A 15,501-nucleotide genomic window follows, 5' to 3' on the forward strand; every position below is an offset into this window, starting at 1 on the left:
CCCAGCACTGCTATTCACAGGCCCTGTGGTCTGTGGAGAGACTTAGCTTCTCTGAGCCTCAGATTCCTCATCTGTGGAGTGCGGGTAAAAATTGTAGCTGCTCTGTGTGACGGATTTAATGAAATAACGCACATCAAGTGCTTGGCCTCACGTCCTGCACATAGGAAGTGCTCCACACGTGGTGGCTGTCAGCAAGTCGAAGGCAATGGGTTTGGCCTGATACAAGGATTTCCCAGCTGAGCCCCCAGTCCTCAAGTGTGCAAGAAACGCCCACAAAGGATTCACTCTGCATACCTTGCCTCAACTCTCCCCCCAGTCCCACCGCTGCAGCCTCACTGCCCTTCTTTCATCTGCCCTGCTCGCCCTTCCCTGCCCTTCACCTCCAGGCCTTTATGTTTTGTGGCTCCTTCTGTCTGGGCCATTCTTCCCTCTCCTATTCTTGGATGACTGTTCCGTGAAAAGCCTCTGTGACCATGAAACGCGACTTCCTCACCTCCCCCACACGCCGACCAGGGCTCTGAGTTAGGGTGCAGCCAAGCACACACCCTTTGCTTCTTGACTGTCTAGGACCTTCTCCTCTGCCCCAGATAGTGGGCTCCCTGAGGGCAGATCTGACCATGCCCCGCCCCCCTGCACAGAGTAGGGCTTTAGCATCTGCTCAGTTGATGTACTTACACAGTGCTTTGTAAACTGTGAAGTGCTATGTAAATGTCAGGAAATGCCCAGTAAACAGTAGCTATCCTTAACTTCACAAGCAGGTATTGAGCACCGACTGCAGGCCCGGGGGGCTGGGGGGTGGCGGGGGATGACTCACACAGCCATGGTTTGGGATGACCAAAGGCAGACAGGAGAGCTGCAAGGCCCAGGGGCCCACCAGCCCCGTCCCTTCATGGAGGGGCTGGGGGCGGGTGCTGGTGCAGAAGTGGGAAACGGGCCTAGTCTGGCGTCTTAACACCTCAACACTGCTCCTTTTTTCTTTTAACTACCACGTACTGCACAGCTATCAGCATCAGACCCCGTGCTGAGAGATTTCCAAGCACGATCTCATTACACGTTCACAATCGTCCCGAGGTAGGGACTCCTAGACCACCATTTATGGGAGAGGAAACCGAGGCCTAGCCTGGCAAATGGACTTGAACTCAGGCCTGACCGGCTCCTCAGCAGGAGCTTTTAACCACCACTCCTTACTGCCTCTGGGTGACTGTGTTCAACCAGGGGAAAGGAACAGGGACCACTGGGGGGCTCCTTCCCGTCGGAGAGCAGTCATTGCTGCGGGTTAAAGACACAAAGCTTCACTGTCAGCCAAGTCCAGCCCCTTGGAAGCCTGATCAAAGGCCCACCACAGAGTCCTCTGGGATGAGTACCGCTGGGGGTGAAGTGGGGACTTGCACTCCCTCCTTCCAGCTTCCCTTGGCTGAGCGCCAAAGGCTGGACTGGATTCTACAGGACCCGTGCGCCCTCTGCTGGTCACACTAGGGCACTGCAGCCATGCCTGCCACTCCCAAACCCCACCCGCATCAGCCTCGCTCTCCAGGGGCCAACTCCAGCGCTGCCTCCCTCTTCTCCCAAGAGTGGCACCAGACTCCACTATCTTTCAAAGGTCACTCCCCCAGGAGGCACCCCAGATTTCTCACCCTGGTCACCCACCACCCAGTCAGCTGCTGGCCTGGGGTGTGGCTCACAGTTGGCTCCACAAGCATGCGTGGAATGGAAGCTCATCTGGCTTTCCTGTTGCCTTCTGCACCAAGGAGCAGCGGGAAGGGCAAGGGGCTGGGGCTGGCATTCCAGTCCCCACTACTTGCTGTGTGACCTCAGTCAAGTGACAGACGGTGCTGAGGGTTAAATAGTGAAGATGACGCCCTGGGGCACACACACTGCCTGCTGCCCTGGCTTGGGGTGGACCCCCTTTCCATTGGGCTGTGCACATTTCCAGCCTGCGTGCGACTCCAGGGGCTGGGCCCTAGGGGACAGCTGGCCCTCCGCTGGCACTGCTGACAGCTCTGCAAACACTGTTCCAGGAAGCTTTCCTAGACTCTACCCAGCCGGTTAGGCAGCCCTGCTCTGCCTTGCACAGCCCCCCTGCCAAACCCCCTGGGAAAATGCGCCCCTGGCAGAAGGAACAGCATGGGCAAGGGTCTGGAGATGGGACCCTGTGCTGGGTTAGGGTTTCCTCCCTCAACGGCTCTGAACAGCCCTTTCCTCATACTGGCTCCCTTTAGCTCTCTGAATCCTAACTGATCATTCCCTTGTCACAGAGACAACAAAGTCACTTGCCCAACGCGCAAGCTCGTGACACAGCTGGTTTAGACTCTCAAGATCATGCTGTTAAAACACCCTGCCAGGCTCAGGTGGGAACTGCCCCCCATCTAAGATAACCTGCTATATCCCTCAGTCCAAATGAACGGATGAATGGAGGAGTGAATGGGGCAGAAGCTGGGGCCTGAGCAGGATGGGGTGAGCTCAGGTGGCATCACACGGGCAGGGGGAGGAAGGCAGAGTTTATTGGCCCCTGAGCACCCCCCACCCCTTCTCCCTTCATAGCCAGGCCAGGACGGAGACGGAGGAGGGGACAAGGACAGACCCACAAAGACAGAGAGGCCCTGCCTGAGGGACAGCCAGGCAGGCACCCAGAGAGAGGGGGATGAGACGGGTGCCCCGTCCAGGCTGCCTGCTATAGGTCCAGGCTGCCTGCTACAGGTCAGTCCCTCTCCTGCCCTCCTAGAGGCACCGGCAGGGCTGAGGACGCTTGAGTGGCTCCAGGGCCTGGATCCTATTCGGACACCTGATCAACGGCCACTGCTGCCCCCGCCCACTCTGCTGGCTTCCTGGGTCTGGGGGCTTCTGCCCTGGTCCCGTTTACAAGCTGCCTGTTCTCTGGAGAGTGCTTGGTGACCCTCCACCTCCCCTGTCCTGCCCTAAGACATCATCCTGAGGGGCCCAGTCTCAGTCTCAGCCTGGGGCCCAGAGGCCCCCTGAAGACACAACATGGAGATGAGGCTTTCACAGAAAGCCTTGGGGGGAGGGGGAGGCAGCAGTGAGTCCCTTGGCAGTTTTGAGGGGTGGGGGTCGGCACCTCGGGGTTGTGAGGCCAGGCCCTTCTTGCTTTGGTCTGGCTTTGCCCAGGAACCCTCTGGGGTGGGAGCTGGTGCTCTGGGTCCAGCATCCGGTGGCCCTCAGAGGGACTCGGGGCAAATCACAGCTTCTCCTCGCCTGCCTGGATGCGAGTGTAGGCCTCTCGGTCCAGAGGGACATAGCGGCCCTTCCGGACATCCAGGTAGAACAGTGGGTCTTTCACAACTGTTGGGTCAAAGCCCTCCTTCCGCAGGTCTGTCTTCTGCAGCTTGAAGGTCCCTGAGGGAGGGAGAAGACAAGGGGGAAGAAGGGTCAGAAGGGTGTAGGGCAGGGGCCCGAGCTCTCAGAACCCGCCCTCCCGCCAGGGTTGAGGAAGGGAGAGGAGGGCTGCAGAGGACACCGGAAAGGGGAGGCATGGGAGGAGGGGCACCGCCCTCTACAGTTTGCAAAGGCTCCACCCATTACATTATGTATCACTCCTCAGAGCAGCCCCCGCAAAGGGGAAGGGGCCGAGTTCCCCACGCCTTTTTGCAGACAGGGAAACGGAGACCTGAAGAAGAGAAGCTATTCTTTCAGGGCCACATGCTGAGTGACAGCAGAGTGAGGACCAGACCGCAGGTCTTCCCTGATGGCTCCCCCTCATCTGAGCACCTCCCAGGTACAGGCGTGATCTCATGCAATCTGCACATCAACCCCAGAGGCAGGTGCACAACCATATTCTATGGATTCTAAGATGCACAAGATTTCAGATTTCAACATCTCTGAAATAGCTCAATTCGTGTTTTTTCCCCTTAATAGTATGTAATATAAATTATGCATCTTTCAATCAACGGTCTTAGCCCCTCTATATAGACGAGAAGACTGATGCTCAGAGGCACATATCTGAGCCAACGTCACACAGCTCGTAGGCAATGGAGCTGGGATTTGAACCCAGGTGTGACAGATGCCAGAAATGGCTACAGCTTCTCCCCAGGTACTGCTCTGCCGTGTGGACTGGCCACTTCTCCCAGCAAGAGATGGAGTCTTTCTCAACGGCTGCTTGAATCCAGACTGGCCTTACAACTGGCTCTGACTCACAGAATGCGGAAGAGGCCATGTTGTGGGTGGTCTAGGCCTCAAGGGGCCTTGCAGCTTCCATCCCCACCCTCTCGGGGTGCCCTGAGACCAGTCTAGCCTCTGAAGGAGGAGAAACCACATGGAACAGAGCAGAACCACCCCAGGAAGGGCCGCTTAGACGGGCGCTAAGTGGGTAGTCACTGGCCATATGTGGCTACGCAAATTTAATTAAAATGAAACGAAATTTAAAATTCAGTTTCCGCGTCACACTGGTCCCACTTCAAGCGCTCGGGGCTGGTAGCTGCCGTGACGGAGAGCGCAGAGCGCAGCTAGAGCGCACTGCCATCACCACCGTTCTGTGGACATCACTGCAGAGCCAACCAGCCGGAAGCCCCACGTGAGGGTGGCCCTCTCACACCCGATGGCACTATTTGACCCTAGATGGGGCCAACAGAAGAACACTCAGCTGGACTTAACCCCAAACTGCTGACCCACAAATTGTGAGCAAATAAAATGGCTGTTCTGAGCCCTAAGTAAGTTTGGAGGCAGCCAGGACTGAGGAGAGTGGAGGGGAGGTCGGGGCATGAGCCTCAGAGCTGCCTGCCCAGAGAAGCTCCCGAGAGGACCGACAGACAGAAGGAGGGCACCACCCCGCCGTGTGCCGGTGGACCCACCACTCGCCTCTCCCCCGGGCCACCTGCAGCCTCCCCCAGCCTCCACACAGGACAGGAATCTGACCAGGTCACTACCTTGCTCAAACACTTCTGTGGCTCCCTACTGCCCCCGGTATAGTCCAAGCCCCCCTCCCCGGCCCACAAGGCCCCTGCTGCCCTTGCCATCCCACCTCACGCCGCTGCCCACCCCTCACTGCTCCAGCTTCGGGGGCCTCCTTTCATTCCTCTAGCAGCCAAGTGCCTCCCTGCCTCAGGGACTCCGCAGTGGCTGTTCCCAGAGCCCGGAAGGCCTCCCACCCCCACAAAGTCCTCCCTCCCTCCCTCCCTCTCACTCTCAGGTCTCCGCTGAAACCGCACCTCCTCAGGGGAGCCTCCCAGTCACCCCCAACCCCCTCATTCACTTTCCTGTCAGTTTGATCTGCATTCCATTCTTTATCTTTGGAATTCCTTATCCTGTGGCTGCCTCCCCTGCTGCTCTAGAAGCTCCCAGAAGGCACAGGTCCTGCCGGAATTTGTCACCTGTACCCCCAGGGCCTAGCACAGTGCCTGGAGCAGACTAGACACTCGGTCGGTATTTGTTCTCAGTTGTCCCACTGAGAATGGATGCACCCTCTCTCCCTGAAGCCTGGGGTCTGCTCACAGGTAGGTCAGGTTACCAACCACTTGGCAAGGCTGTGGGTGAAGGCAAAACGACAGGCATCCCGGCCTCTCAGAAGGACCCAGGAAGGGGCCTTGGCCTGGCACCTGCGAGTTGGAGCTGGGGTCGGGGGTGGGGACAGACCTGTTTTGTGCAGCTCAGGCAGGAAGCGCAGGAAGATGGGGCGGGCGTACAGGGGCAGCTCCTTCTCTAGGAGCTGGGCTAAGCGCTCCAGGTCACAGCTGCCAGAGGGGTTGGCCACAGCGGCCATGCCGGCCCGGCCCTCGGTTCCTGGGGGTGGCAGAGTGGGCAGTGAGCGGCTGGCGATGGCCCCTGCGGCCCCTCCGCACACACGCCGGCACCTCCCGCCTCCCCGGGTACCTGGCACCTCGACGCCATACACGGCCACGTCGGCCATGGCCAGCAGGCGGCTGAGCGCACCCTCCACCTCCGTGGTGGACACGTTCTCGCCTTTCCAGCGGAAGGTGTCCCCCGTGCGGTCCCGAAAGTACAGGTAGCCCAGCTCGTCCATCACCAGCACGTCGCCTAGAGGGGAGCTGGGTGAGCTGGGTCCCAGGGGTTCCCGGGGAGGTGCTCTCGGAGGGTGGCGAAAGGCCCCTTCCTCCCCCCCCCGACCCGAGGGGCGGCAAAGGCCTAGGGAGAGGTGCCCACCCACCGGTGAGGTAGGCCTGGTCCCCCTTCTTGAAGACATCCTTGGCGATCTTCTTGTTGTTGGCGCCCTGGTTGAGGTAGCCGTCGAAGCGCCGCAGGGGGTCCTGCTGGACGATGGTGCCCACCAGCTGGCCCGGCTCACCTGTGGGCAGGGGAGGCGGGGTCAGACCTGCCCTGGGGTCTCTTTCACACTGAGTGCACCCTGCAGCTGTCCACAGAAACGCCCACTTCTCCCCCACCCCACCCCAGGAGCCCCAAGGGCAGGGAGCGTCTCGGTAAAGTCTGGTCACTGAACAGATGGATGGAAAGTCGAACAAACAAATGACAGAGTGGTCAAGCCCTACGCAGACGGCCTAACCAGAGCCGGCACTCCCAGGGCCCTGGCTCTGCTTAAAGAGCTGTACCACATGGACTCCTCAGGACAACCACGTGCAGGTGAGGGACTCAGGCACAGAGCTGGGGGGCTGAGGCGGCCTGGGCCCAGGGTCCACAACACGAAAGTGCACGAAGGGACTGGGTGGATGGGACGGTGACTGAACGGATGCACGGATGAAGAAATAAATGCCTGGAAGCCCTCAGAGAAGATGACTTCTGGCTGCTGACCAGGATGGGGCTCCCCACCCACCGGCCCCACCCCCCTCCTGAGTCAGCCCCTCCCACTCTCACCCCCAACTGCAACCCTAGGGTAGACCTGGCTGGCATGGAAGGCAAACGCCATCAGGCCCCCGGATCAGCTCCATGGTGTCCTCGTTGACACGAACCAGCCGGATGGGGTACACGAAAGACAGGATGCGGCTGTTGAATCCACAGGCCCCCACCTGCAAAGGCCGAGACTCGGGCCCAGCTGCTCCCACCGTGGGCCTGAAACTGGACAGTCTGGGGGCTGCGGGGGGCCTCCAGCACCCACACTCCCACACCGGAACTCTGCTCTCCCCTCTGCCACCCGTGCCTTCCGTGGTCCACCTGCGTCCCCAACCTGGGCCGCACCTGGCCGTCGAAGTTGCCCAGGCTGCAGTTGCACTCCGTGGCCCCGTAAAACTCGGCCACCTGGGAAATGTGGAAGCGGCTACAAAAGTTGGTCCAGATGGACTGCCGGAGGCCGTTGCCGAGTGCCATGCGCACCCGGTGCTGGTTTTCCGCCTCCCGGGGTGGCTGGTTCAGGAGGTAGCGGCAGAGTTCGCCGATGTACTGCACGATCTGGGGATGGACTTGGTGTGAGTCTGGGCCCCTGAGGCTACTCTTACTTCACTGCCCCCCAACCCCCCAAGCCCCTACCCCTACTACCCCAGGGGCCGGCTGTGCAATCCCTTCCCTCTCTGGGCCTCAGTCTTCCCATCTGAACAGTGGGAGTGTTGCCCCAAATAAATGGCTGGCTGCCCTCGGCTGTCAGACAGATGTCCCTGGGTAGACCTGGCGGGAGGGTCCCGAGGGGACGGGGATGCTCATCCCCTTCCCCTCTCACTCACTGTGCAGTTGTATTTGATACAATCGTCCCAGAAGCGGGAAGCTGAGAACTTCTTCCGGATCACCACCGTCATGCCATGGAGCAGGCACTGCCCGATTCCCACGATGTTTCCTGAAGGCAGAGGGGTGGGCCTCAGAGGTCAGGTAGACAGGAGACCCTTCCCTCCAGAGCCTCCTCTTGTACAGCCCAATCTCCTCAAAGGCTCTTTCCCTTTCTCTCTCCTGTCCTGTCCCTCCAACACCAACTGGTCATATCTCTCTCGCCAGTCAGACACCTTCCATGGCTCCCCAGTGCCTATAGGATTGAGTACGCAATCCTTAGACTGTCCTCTGAGGCCTCTGGAGCTGGCCCCAAGCTCCTGCTCCCATACCCGTAACGCTACCATTCAGCCAGGGGGCACTGAGCTAGCCCGCCTAGCTTCTGCACCTCACATCTGCCTGCCTTGGGTGCACCTCCTCCAGGAAGCCTTCCAGGCCATCACTGGGCTCTTCCCTTGAACTGAGCTCCTGCTCCCTGCCTCTCCCCATACTCAATGCCATTTCTTGTATTAAGAGTCAGGATAGGGTCCCATCATTCATCCTGCCCCAAACACACACAGCCAAACCCTAAGCACCTTGAGGGCAGGAATTACATTTATTCCATCTCTGTCTTTCTAAAAGCTCCTAAGACCAAGCAGCTCCTAAGACTGTGCATACCTGTGGAAGCGACCTGAATGGTCAGACCAGCCCAGGTGCCCTGCGGGACACAGCCACACACACCACTTTTGCTGGTGTGGCCACTTTCATTCAGAGATCAATGCCCACGTCTGTATTTGAACCCAGATTTGACTCCAAAGCTCAAATGTTTCTACTGCAACATGCTGCCTGCCAAGAAGGGTGGGGCTTCCAAGACTCTGGGGGTGCTGGAGGCTGAGTGGACAGGCCTGGAATACCTGCAGAGTGGTAGAGGGGGAGACAGTCGTAGACGATGTCGTCGGGCCGCATGCGGAAGCCGTAGTACACCAGGGCAGCCATGCGGTAATACCTGGGAGGGCAGAGGGCCAAGGGCTCTGTGGGCCGCTGGAAAGGCAGGAGGAGCGGCTCTGAGGCCCCACCATCCCCAGGCCTCCCCCCAGGGCACCTTCCCCTTACCTGCTGTGCACCACGATGGCAGCTTTGGGCAGCCCTGTGGTGCCTGACGTGTAGATGTAGAAGAGCTTATCTGAAGAAAACAGACACAGGAGTGGCTGTGAGAGGGGGCAGCACAGGGCTGGGCACAGAGTCAGGCAGGCAGACATCTGTAGGTGTACATCACTCAACACCCACTCCCATCACACCTCCTCCAGAAAGCCTACACTGATGACCCCAGGCACCATTCTCTGCTCTAATGCCTGCACTGCTTCCTTCAACGAACTTTTTCCGAGCCCTCGCTCCGTGCCAGGCCCGGGGAGACATCAGTGACTAAGATGAGCACAGGCCTTGCCTGGGTGGAGGTGAGAGCCAAGTGGGACAGGAAGATGAGGACACGGGTATTTCCAATACTGAGCGCAGAGTGCTGGGAAGCACAGGGCCTGCCAAAGCCCAGCTGCAGCGCTTGACCCAGGCTCCAGGGAGGGGAGGTGGCACCAGGGAGGGCTTCTCGAAGGAGGTGATGCCTACTGCGTGGGGAGGGTTAGCTGCAGGAAGCCGGGTGCAGAGGTAGCTTTTGCACCACTGACCATTTCTGTATTCCTCCACTGCCAGGACCAGGGATTGTCACGTTATGGTTTCTGTGTGAGGTCAGCTCCACCAGGCTGGAGGTTCCAGGAGGTCAGGAATGCCTCTGCACGTTATATAATAACTATCTCACGTTCTCAGGGCGCGTGCAGTATGTCAGCCCTAGGCTTGGCGCCAGGTTCAACCAGCCAGAGTCCCGCCCTCAAGGAGCTTAAAAAAGCACCCGGCGGACCATATCCACACATGGCAGAGGTTAAACGATAATGACGATGACGGCCAGTTACTGAGCACTTCCGGTCATACCCTAGCTTTCCACTGGACCTTTTCCAACCCTCAAACACAGGTTCTGTTGCCATCCCCAATTTTATGGCTCTGGGAACTGAGGCTCAAAGGGCAGCTCAGGTGTTCAGGGTCATACATGGGAAGCAGTAGAGCTGGGATATGAACTTGGCCCAGGCTCCGAACCCCCAGGCGATGCAGCAAGCCGCGGGCTGCAGAAGGCGGGCTGGAGTGGGCAGGAAGAGAGGTGAGAGGGCCTGGAAGGCTGCCTAGAAGTCGGGGGGAGGCAGCCCAGAGCAGGGAGGGGTCACAGACCAACAGGGGCCTGCACTGAACAGGTGGTGGGTGACCATGCAAAGGGTCTCGCCCCTGGTCCAAGCGCAGCCCAAACTCAGGCGAGGCAGGCTCCTGGGTTCCACGGGATCCTGCGCGAGTCAGGCGTCAATGAAGGCTGTTCAAGAACTGCGTTCTGTGTGCCTGGCACTTTCACACACATCAGCTCATGCAGCCTTCGTAGTAAGCCCAGGATTACTGTCCTCATTTTCCCGGATGGAAAAGGGAGGTGACATGACTCACTCCAGGTCACGCAGCAAGTTTACAGAAGAACCCAGGCCTTGAGGCCACTGCTCTGTCCCTGGCCATCTTAGAACCCCCCCGTGGGGGTGAGGGGCCCACCTACGAAGCCCTTGTTGGGGCGGCTGGGCAGGTGCTTAGGGGCATCTTCTAGCAGGGGGTCCAGGTGCTCCGTGCCGGCGGGCACTGCGCTGGCCTCCCAGGGACCGGTGCAGAAGAGGCTGATGGAGGGGTCCAGGCTGGCACAGATCTCAAGGACAGCTGTGGGGGAAACAAGGCAGATCAGCAGGCAGGCCAGGACACCCCGTGTTCCCAGGACCTCTGCTTGTGCCGGGGCTGAGCATGTTGTCAGGGGAGGCTGGCTGGGTAGGGCAGAGAGATGGGTGAAGCACCTGGGACCTCGTCGTAAGGAAGATGCTGAGAGGAGCAACGGCTCCCATTAGCTGCTGGCTAACTACGCCACGGGCTCTTTACATGCATGCTCCTGCGCACACACCCCAGGAAACAGGTACCAATAACAGCCCATTTTACAGATGAGAAAATTGAGGCTGAGAATGGGAGGGATTCACTCACAGCTAGAATGTGCTGGAGCTGGGACTCAAAGCCAGCTCTATCTCACACCAAGGCTTACTATGGCCCTACCCACTGTACTATGCTAGTCTATGGGGGACTGGTTAGGAGGGAGGAGTGGGGGGTCAGAGGCCGGCAGCCCTCCAGCCTCTTCAGAGGGTGGGAGTCTTCTCTCAGGCTCTCCTGTGCACTACACATGTCCAGATACTCACCCGCCCTGAGCGTAGGCCAGTCTGGCCCACACGGCCACAACTCCTCTGGCTTCCTCTTGACTTGTCCAACCCTCTCCCCTCTCCCTGCTGCATCTTTCCTCCTCCCCTTTCAGCATCTTAAGAACCTCTCCTGCCCATTATTCCACAGTCACAGCAGCATGGGGAGAGAGAACAGGGACACTGTGGTCAAAGCCCGAGATCAAACCCCGGTTCTGTCACTTAACAGCTGTGCGGCTCTGGGTGAGTGCCTCACGCCACTCTGAACCTCAGTCTCCTCATCTGTGAAGCCAAGATGACAATCTCTACCTCACCAGGCTTAGTGGAGATTAGAGCTGCTTTTGTAAAGCCCCAAACTCAGCACGTGGTCAGTGCCCAACGCGGTGGCCAATAAACATAAGCTCTGCAGGAGAGCAGGGAACAGACTCTTGTCCCCATTTTATAGATGAGGCCTAATTAGTCACAAGAACAGTTACCATTATGTCTGAGGGGTCACCTAGCATCGGCCACTGTGTTAATACTTCAGGTTAAGTGTCTTCCTGAAAACAGCAGGAGGCAGGTGCTATGGTGAGGAGACTGAAGCACAGGGTCTCACTCGGGTCTCCAGCCTACCAGGGGCACAGCCCAGGCCATCTGACTCCAGGGCTCATGCCCTTAACCGGTGAGCCACACAGACTCTCCCAGGGCTGGAGGTGGGGGGGGGGGGGGGTTGTGGCAGTCCCGTGGGACTCCCTGCCTATCCCCTGCCCCTTCGGGGCTCACCTGGGGCCATCTCGCTGCCAAAGATGAGGGCCCGGGCCTGGGAGGAGGTCAGGCAGTGGCGCAGTGCGTCCCGCCGGAGGTTGGTGTTGATGAGCGCCGCCTCCACGCCCAGCTTGGCCATGCCCAGCCACAGGCCCACAAACTCATTGCAGTTCTCCATGAAGAGGGCGACCACGTCGCCCGAAGCCAGGCCCCGCGCCTGCAGGAAGTTGGCCACGCCGCTTGAGTAGTCATCCAGCTGGCAGAAGGTCCAGTGGGTGTCCGTGCCCTCGAAGATCAGGGCCGTCTTGTTCGGGTGGCGCTGGACCGTGGAGGCGAACAAGATGGGCACCGTGCGCCGCTCCCGCAGGTAGCGTCGGACCTTGGCCTTCACCTTCAGGAGCACTAGGCCGCCGCTGGGTGTGGGGTGGGAGAGGGATGAGCAAGGGAGCTGTGACTGCTGGGCTTGGGAGTGGGGGTCCGGAGGCCCTGCTCTGATCACTTGTGACACCCCTTTCCCAGCACCTGTGTGCAGGGCAGCGATACATGCAGCGGCTCACTGATGCTGCACGATAACATCAGGGACCCGATAACACCAGGGACCCGGGCGATTACTCCCTCCCCGGTACAGAGGAGGAAACCGGTGCCAGGGCTTGCCCTGGGCTTTACGGGTGGAACGTGGCAGCGCTGACGTTTGAACCTCAGTCCTGTCCGGCTCCAGAGTTCAACTCCAAGTACACTCTAAGCTCTGCTCTGAGTCTGCTGCTCTGTTGGGGACTTCCACGATGACAGGGCCCCAAGTCAAAGTCCAAACTCCTCCTCCTGGACCTCCCACACCCCCGTATTGTCCCTCTCCCCGTAACTGCCACAGTGAAAAAGGACGAGTTTGCGATTTGTCCCGTCTCCCTCCCGGTGAGCCCAGCAAGGTCCGCCCTGTTCACCATCTTGCCCCCGGGCGCTGCTCAGTGCCAGGCACAGGGTAGATGTTCAATAAGTGTTTGTGGAATCACTTGGCAACATCCTCCTTTCCTGCCCCACCCGTGCCACCTCTGACCCCTGAACTCTCCTGGCCCCCCAGCCTCTGTGCCTTTGCTGATGCCGTGCCCTCTGGCTGGAGTCCCCCGCTCCCACTTCCTTGAGGTGACTCTCAAGTACAACTGCTCTTCCTCCAGGAGGCCTCCTCTGATTCCCCAGGGCCGGGCCTGAAGCCATCTCCCTTTGTTCACGCTCCCACAGCTCTCTGCCGCGACCACCCTTCCTGCAGTGGCCACTCGAAACCTCCTTTTGCAAGCAACTCAGACTGACAAATGCCGAGCCACCTGTTCTGGGTGTGGGTCGGGGTGCTGGGCACTGGGATACTACCGTGATTAAGACTGCCAGGGTCTCTGCCCGCATGGCACTGCCAGTTTAGGGATTGACCGTGTCCCCTCCGGTCTCCCTGACCAGTCTAAGCTTGGCCCAGGTCTGGGGCTGCCTCATTCCCCTCCCCACCCCAGGCCCCAGAGTCAGCTCAGCGCTTTTCACAGAGGAGGTAGCAGCAGGTGTTTCTGGTACAGGATATCCCCATGGACCATCCCTGACTTTCTCTGGGAAGCAGGTTCTCCCTGACATGATTCAGGGCCTGCTCTAGAACTCAGTGCCCTCTCAGACTCATGCCAACTGGAGGACAGGGCCTCCTCCACAGGGTTCTTCTTCACCCTCTCACAAGTTATAGCATGTTCTTAGGACTCCTTACGGATGTCTCCTCAACATGCCCGGTGTTGGATGTACGTCCCAGGACCCCAAGTCTGCTCCAGGATAAAGAGCACCAAGTTAAGGAGATTCCCTGGGAGGAGACTTTGACCTTGGCAATGGAGGTACCACATACTATTGCAAGGGACTGCTCCTTTGGGGCCTGGGTGCCCTGTGCTGGTAGAGACCATAGGGTCTGGCCTGGGGAGATTTGGGGGATTAGGAGCCCAGCATAGTGTAGGAAACCCAGGAAGGGTTGTACCAGGTACTCACAAGACATCACGCCTGACGGTCTTGACGAAGACTCGGACGAAGCGCCAGCCGCCAGACCCCAGGTAGAGGAAGAGCAGGGAGAAGCCGACTTGGGTCCAGGGCAGTTTCAGCACCAGCTTGGAGAACAGCAGCAGCCCCACCAGAGACGCCCCAAGCAGCATTGTGGCCTGTGGGCACAGGGCAGTCAGTGGACCCAAATGCCTGGATCCCCTACCTCCTGGCTCGGGCAACCAGGCCACTATCATCTCAAAGGGTTAACCTGTAGTGAGGCCATACTGAGTAGGGTAGCCGAGGACTGGGTCCCTTTCTGGGGCTGTCGGGAAGGGTCAGGCTAGAGGCATGGGACTTGAGGTGAGGAGTTCCAGGGCTGAGAGTCAGAGGCTGGGTTCTAGCCCCTAAGTCCCATCTCTGCCTATGACTCTCTGAATGACCTTGGGCAAGTCCCTTCCCCACTTCAGTCCTTAGTCTTCCCCTCTGTGCAATGGGTGTAATGAGAATTGCTCTCAGAGGCCCTTCCAACCAAAAGAAGACAGTCCACTCTCCTGACATCCAGGATCCCAACCAAAATGCCTTGAAGCGGGTGTTGACTTGAGTGCCTCGGGCTCGACTCCCCACCCAGAGACCTACGGAGTTTCTGTGGATGATCAGGCCAAGCCACAACACCCAAAGGGGCAACTTCTTGAGAAGGGGCCCTGCTCAGTCCCTGCCCATAGGTCCAGGCAGTGCCATGCCTCTGTTGGCCCACAGAGGGCGATGGAGAAAACAGGTGAGAGCCTGGAGGTGCCTGAGAGGTGACCGCAGAGGGGAAAGGTGATTGAGGGAGAGGAAGAGGGGCTTGAAGTCACCCCCACAAACACACTCAGCAAGCCACTCAGATGAATCTTAGGGGATTGGGGCTTCAGGGGAGAGGAACGGCTGGCAGGGCTGAGATTAGGACTCTTGGACTCTATTCCTGGTGCTTTACAGACTTGCTCAAGGGGCAGCAGATGGGACTGTTTTCCTTCAGGTTCTCCTGTTCCTGGGGAGGGGCTGAAGGTCACGTCTATGAGGTAGCCTGAGATTCTCCAAGCCAGGACGAAGACATGGTCTGGACCACAGGGAACCCTTACACCATCTCTCCCTCCTCCACACGAAAAGCAAAAGCCGGGAGGGGGACGAACCAGCGCCTCCAACTCCAATGCCAAGGGTCTCCAAGGTCCTCAGACCTCTGGACTAACAGAGCCCGCCAGGGCAAAAGACAAGGACCCGTCCCGGAAAGCTGGGGGATGGGACGAGGAGGGAACGGGATGCCCAGATCTCCCGGGCCCCGATCCCGGGTCACTGCGGACCGCCTTGACCCCCAGAAAAGCCAGGGTAGCAGAACGCCCGGCAAGGAGACAGAGCAGCAGGGCGCGCCCCCCACCCCAGACCGGTACCGCCACCTTCCCCGGACTCGGCCGGGCACATTCTCCCGCCCGGGGACCCAATGTCCTAGCCTGTGCTCACCTGGTGTCGGCCCCGCCGCGGAGCACGCAGTCCAGATGCGGCCCGGCTGCTGTAGCAGAGTGCGAAGCGCGGAGGAGCATCAGCCGCTACTGGGCGCACAGAGCCGAGTCTCAGCAGCGTTTCCCCGGCTCTGCGCCCTGCACGGCCCAGCAGCTCGGCCGGCCCCGCCCGCCCGCGGGACTCCTCCCCTGCCCGTCTCCCGCCCGCCTCCCGCAATCCAAACCGGCTGCGCCGGCCGGCACCACCGCCTGCCGCGCCTTGCCCAGGGTGAGCACGCCGCAGAGCTGGCAACGCCGCGCAGCCTCCGCGAGCCCTACGCCGCCCGACCCAGCCCGTCCTACGCGCGCGACGGCTCCTGGCGGCGCCCCGC

General features: G+C 59.7%; 1 protein-coding gene across 2 annotated transcripts; it reads right to left on the reverse strand.

The window, feature by feature from the left end:
- Positions 1–2,483: 2,483 nt before the first annotated feature.
- Positions 2,484–15,289, reverse strand: SLC27A4 (solute carrier family 27 member 4). Of its 2 annotated transcripts, XM_060154191.1 has the most exons (13): positions 15,132–15,289; positions 13,647–13,813; positions 11,664–12,058; positions 10,225–10,383; positions 8,707–8,776; positions 8,508–8,599; positions 7,578–7,687; positions 7,099–7,308; positions 6,803–6,929; positions 6,116–6,253; positions 5,821–5,985; positions 5,584–5,730; positions 2,484–3,351 (listed from the first exon to the last, which is right to left on the reverse strand). In XM_060154191.1, the coding sequence occupies exons 2-13, from the start codon at positions 13,805–13,807 to the stop codon at positions 3,194–3,196; spliced, it is 1,932 nt and encodes a 643-aa protein (XP_060010174.1). In that variant the 5' UTR covers positions 13,808–13,813; positions 15,132–15,289; the 3' UTR covers positions 2,484–3,193. The 2 variants fall into 2 exon arrangements, with proteins under 2 accessions (XP_060010174.1, XP_060010175.1); XM_060154192.1 differs by lacking the exon at positions 5,821–5,985.
- Positions 15,290–15,501: the final 212 nt, after the last annotated feature.

Source organism: Lagenorhynchus albirostris, chromosome 7 (assembly GCF_949774975.1).
Source record: "Lagenorhynchus albirostris chromosome 7, mLagAlb1.1, whole genome shotgun sequence".
NCBI classification, from domain to species: domain Eukaryota; kingdom Metazoa; phylum Chordata; class Mammalia; order Artiodactyla; family Delphinidae; genus Lagenorhynchus; species Lagenorhynchus albirostris.

Coding starts and splice junctions, on each gene's coding strand:
- SLC27A4 (XM_060154191.1), bottom strand. CDS start 13,807: ATGCTGCTTGGGGCGTCTCTGGTGGGGCTGCTGCTGTTCTCCAAGCTG. Junction 7,309..7,577: donor GTATCAAATACAACTGCACA/GTGAGTGAGAGG, acceptor GTCCATCCCCAG/ATCGTGCAGTACATCGGCGA. Junction 5,986..6,115: donor GGACCAGGCCTACCTCACCG/GTGGGTGGGCAC, acceptor GCTCCCCTCTAG/GCGACGTGCTGGTGATGGAC.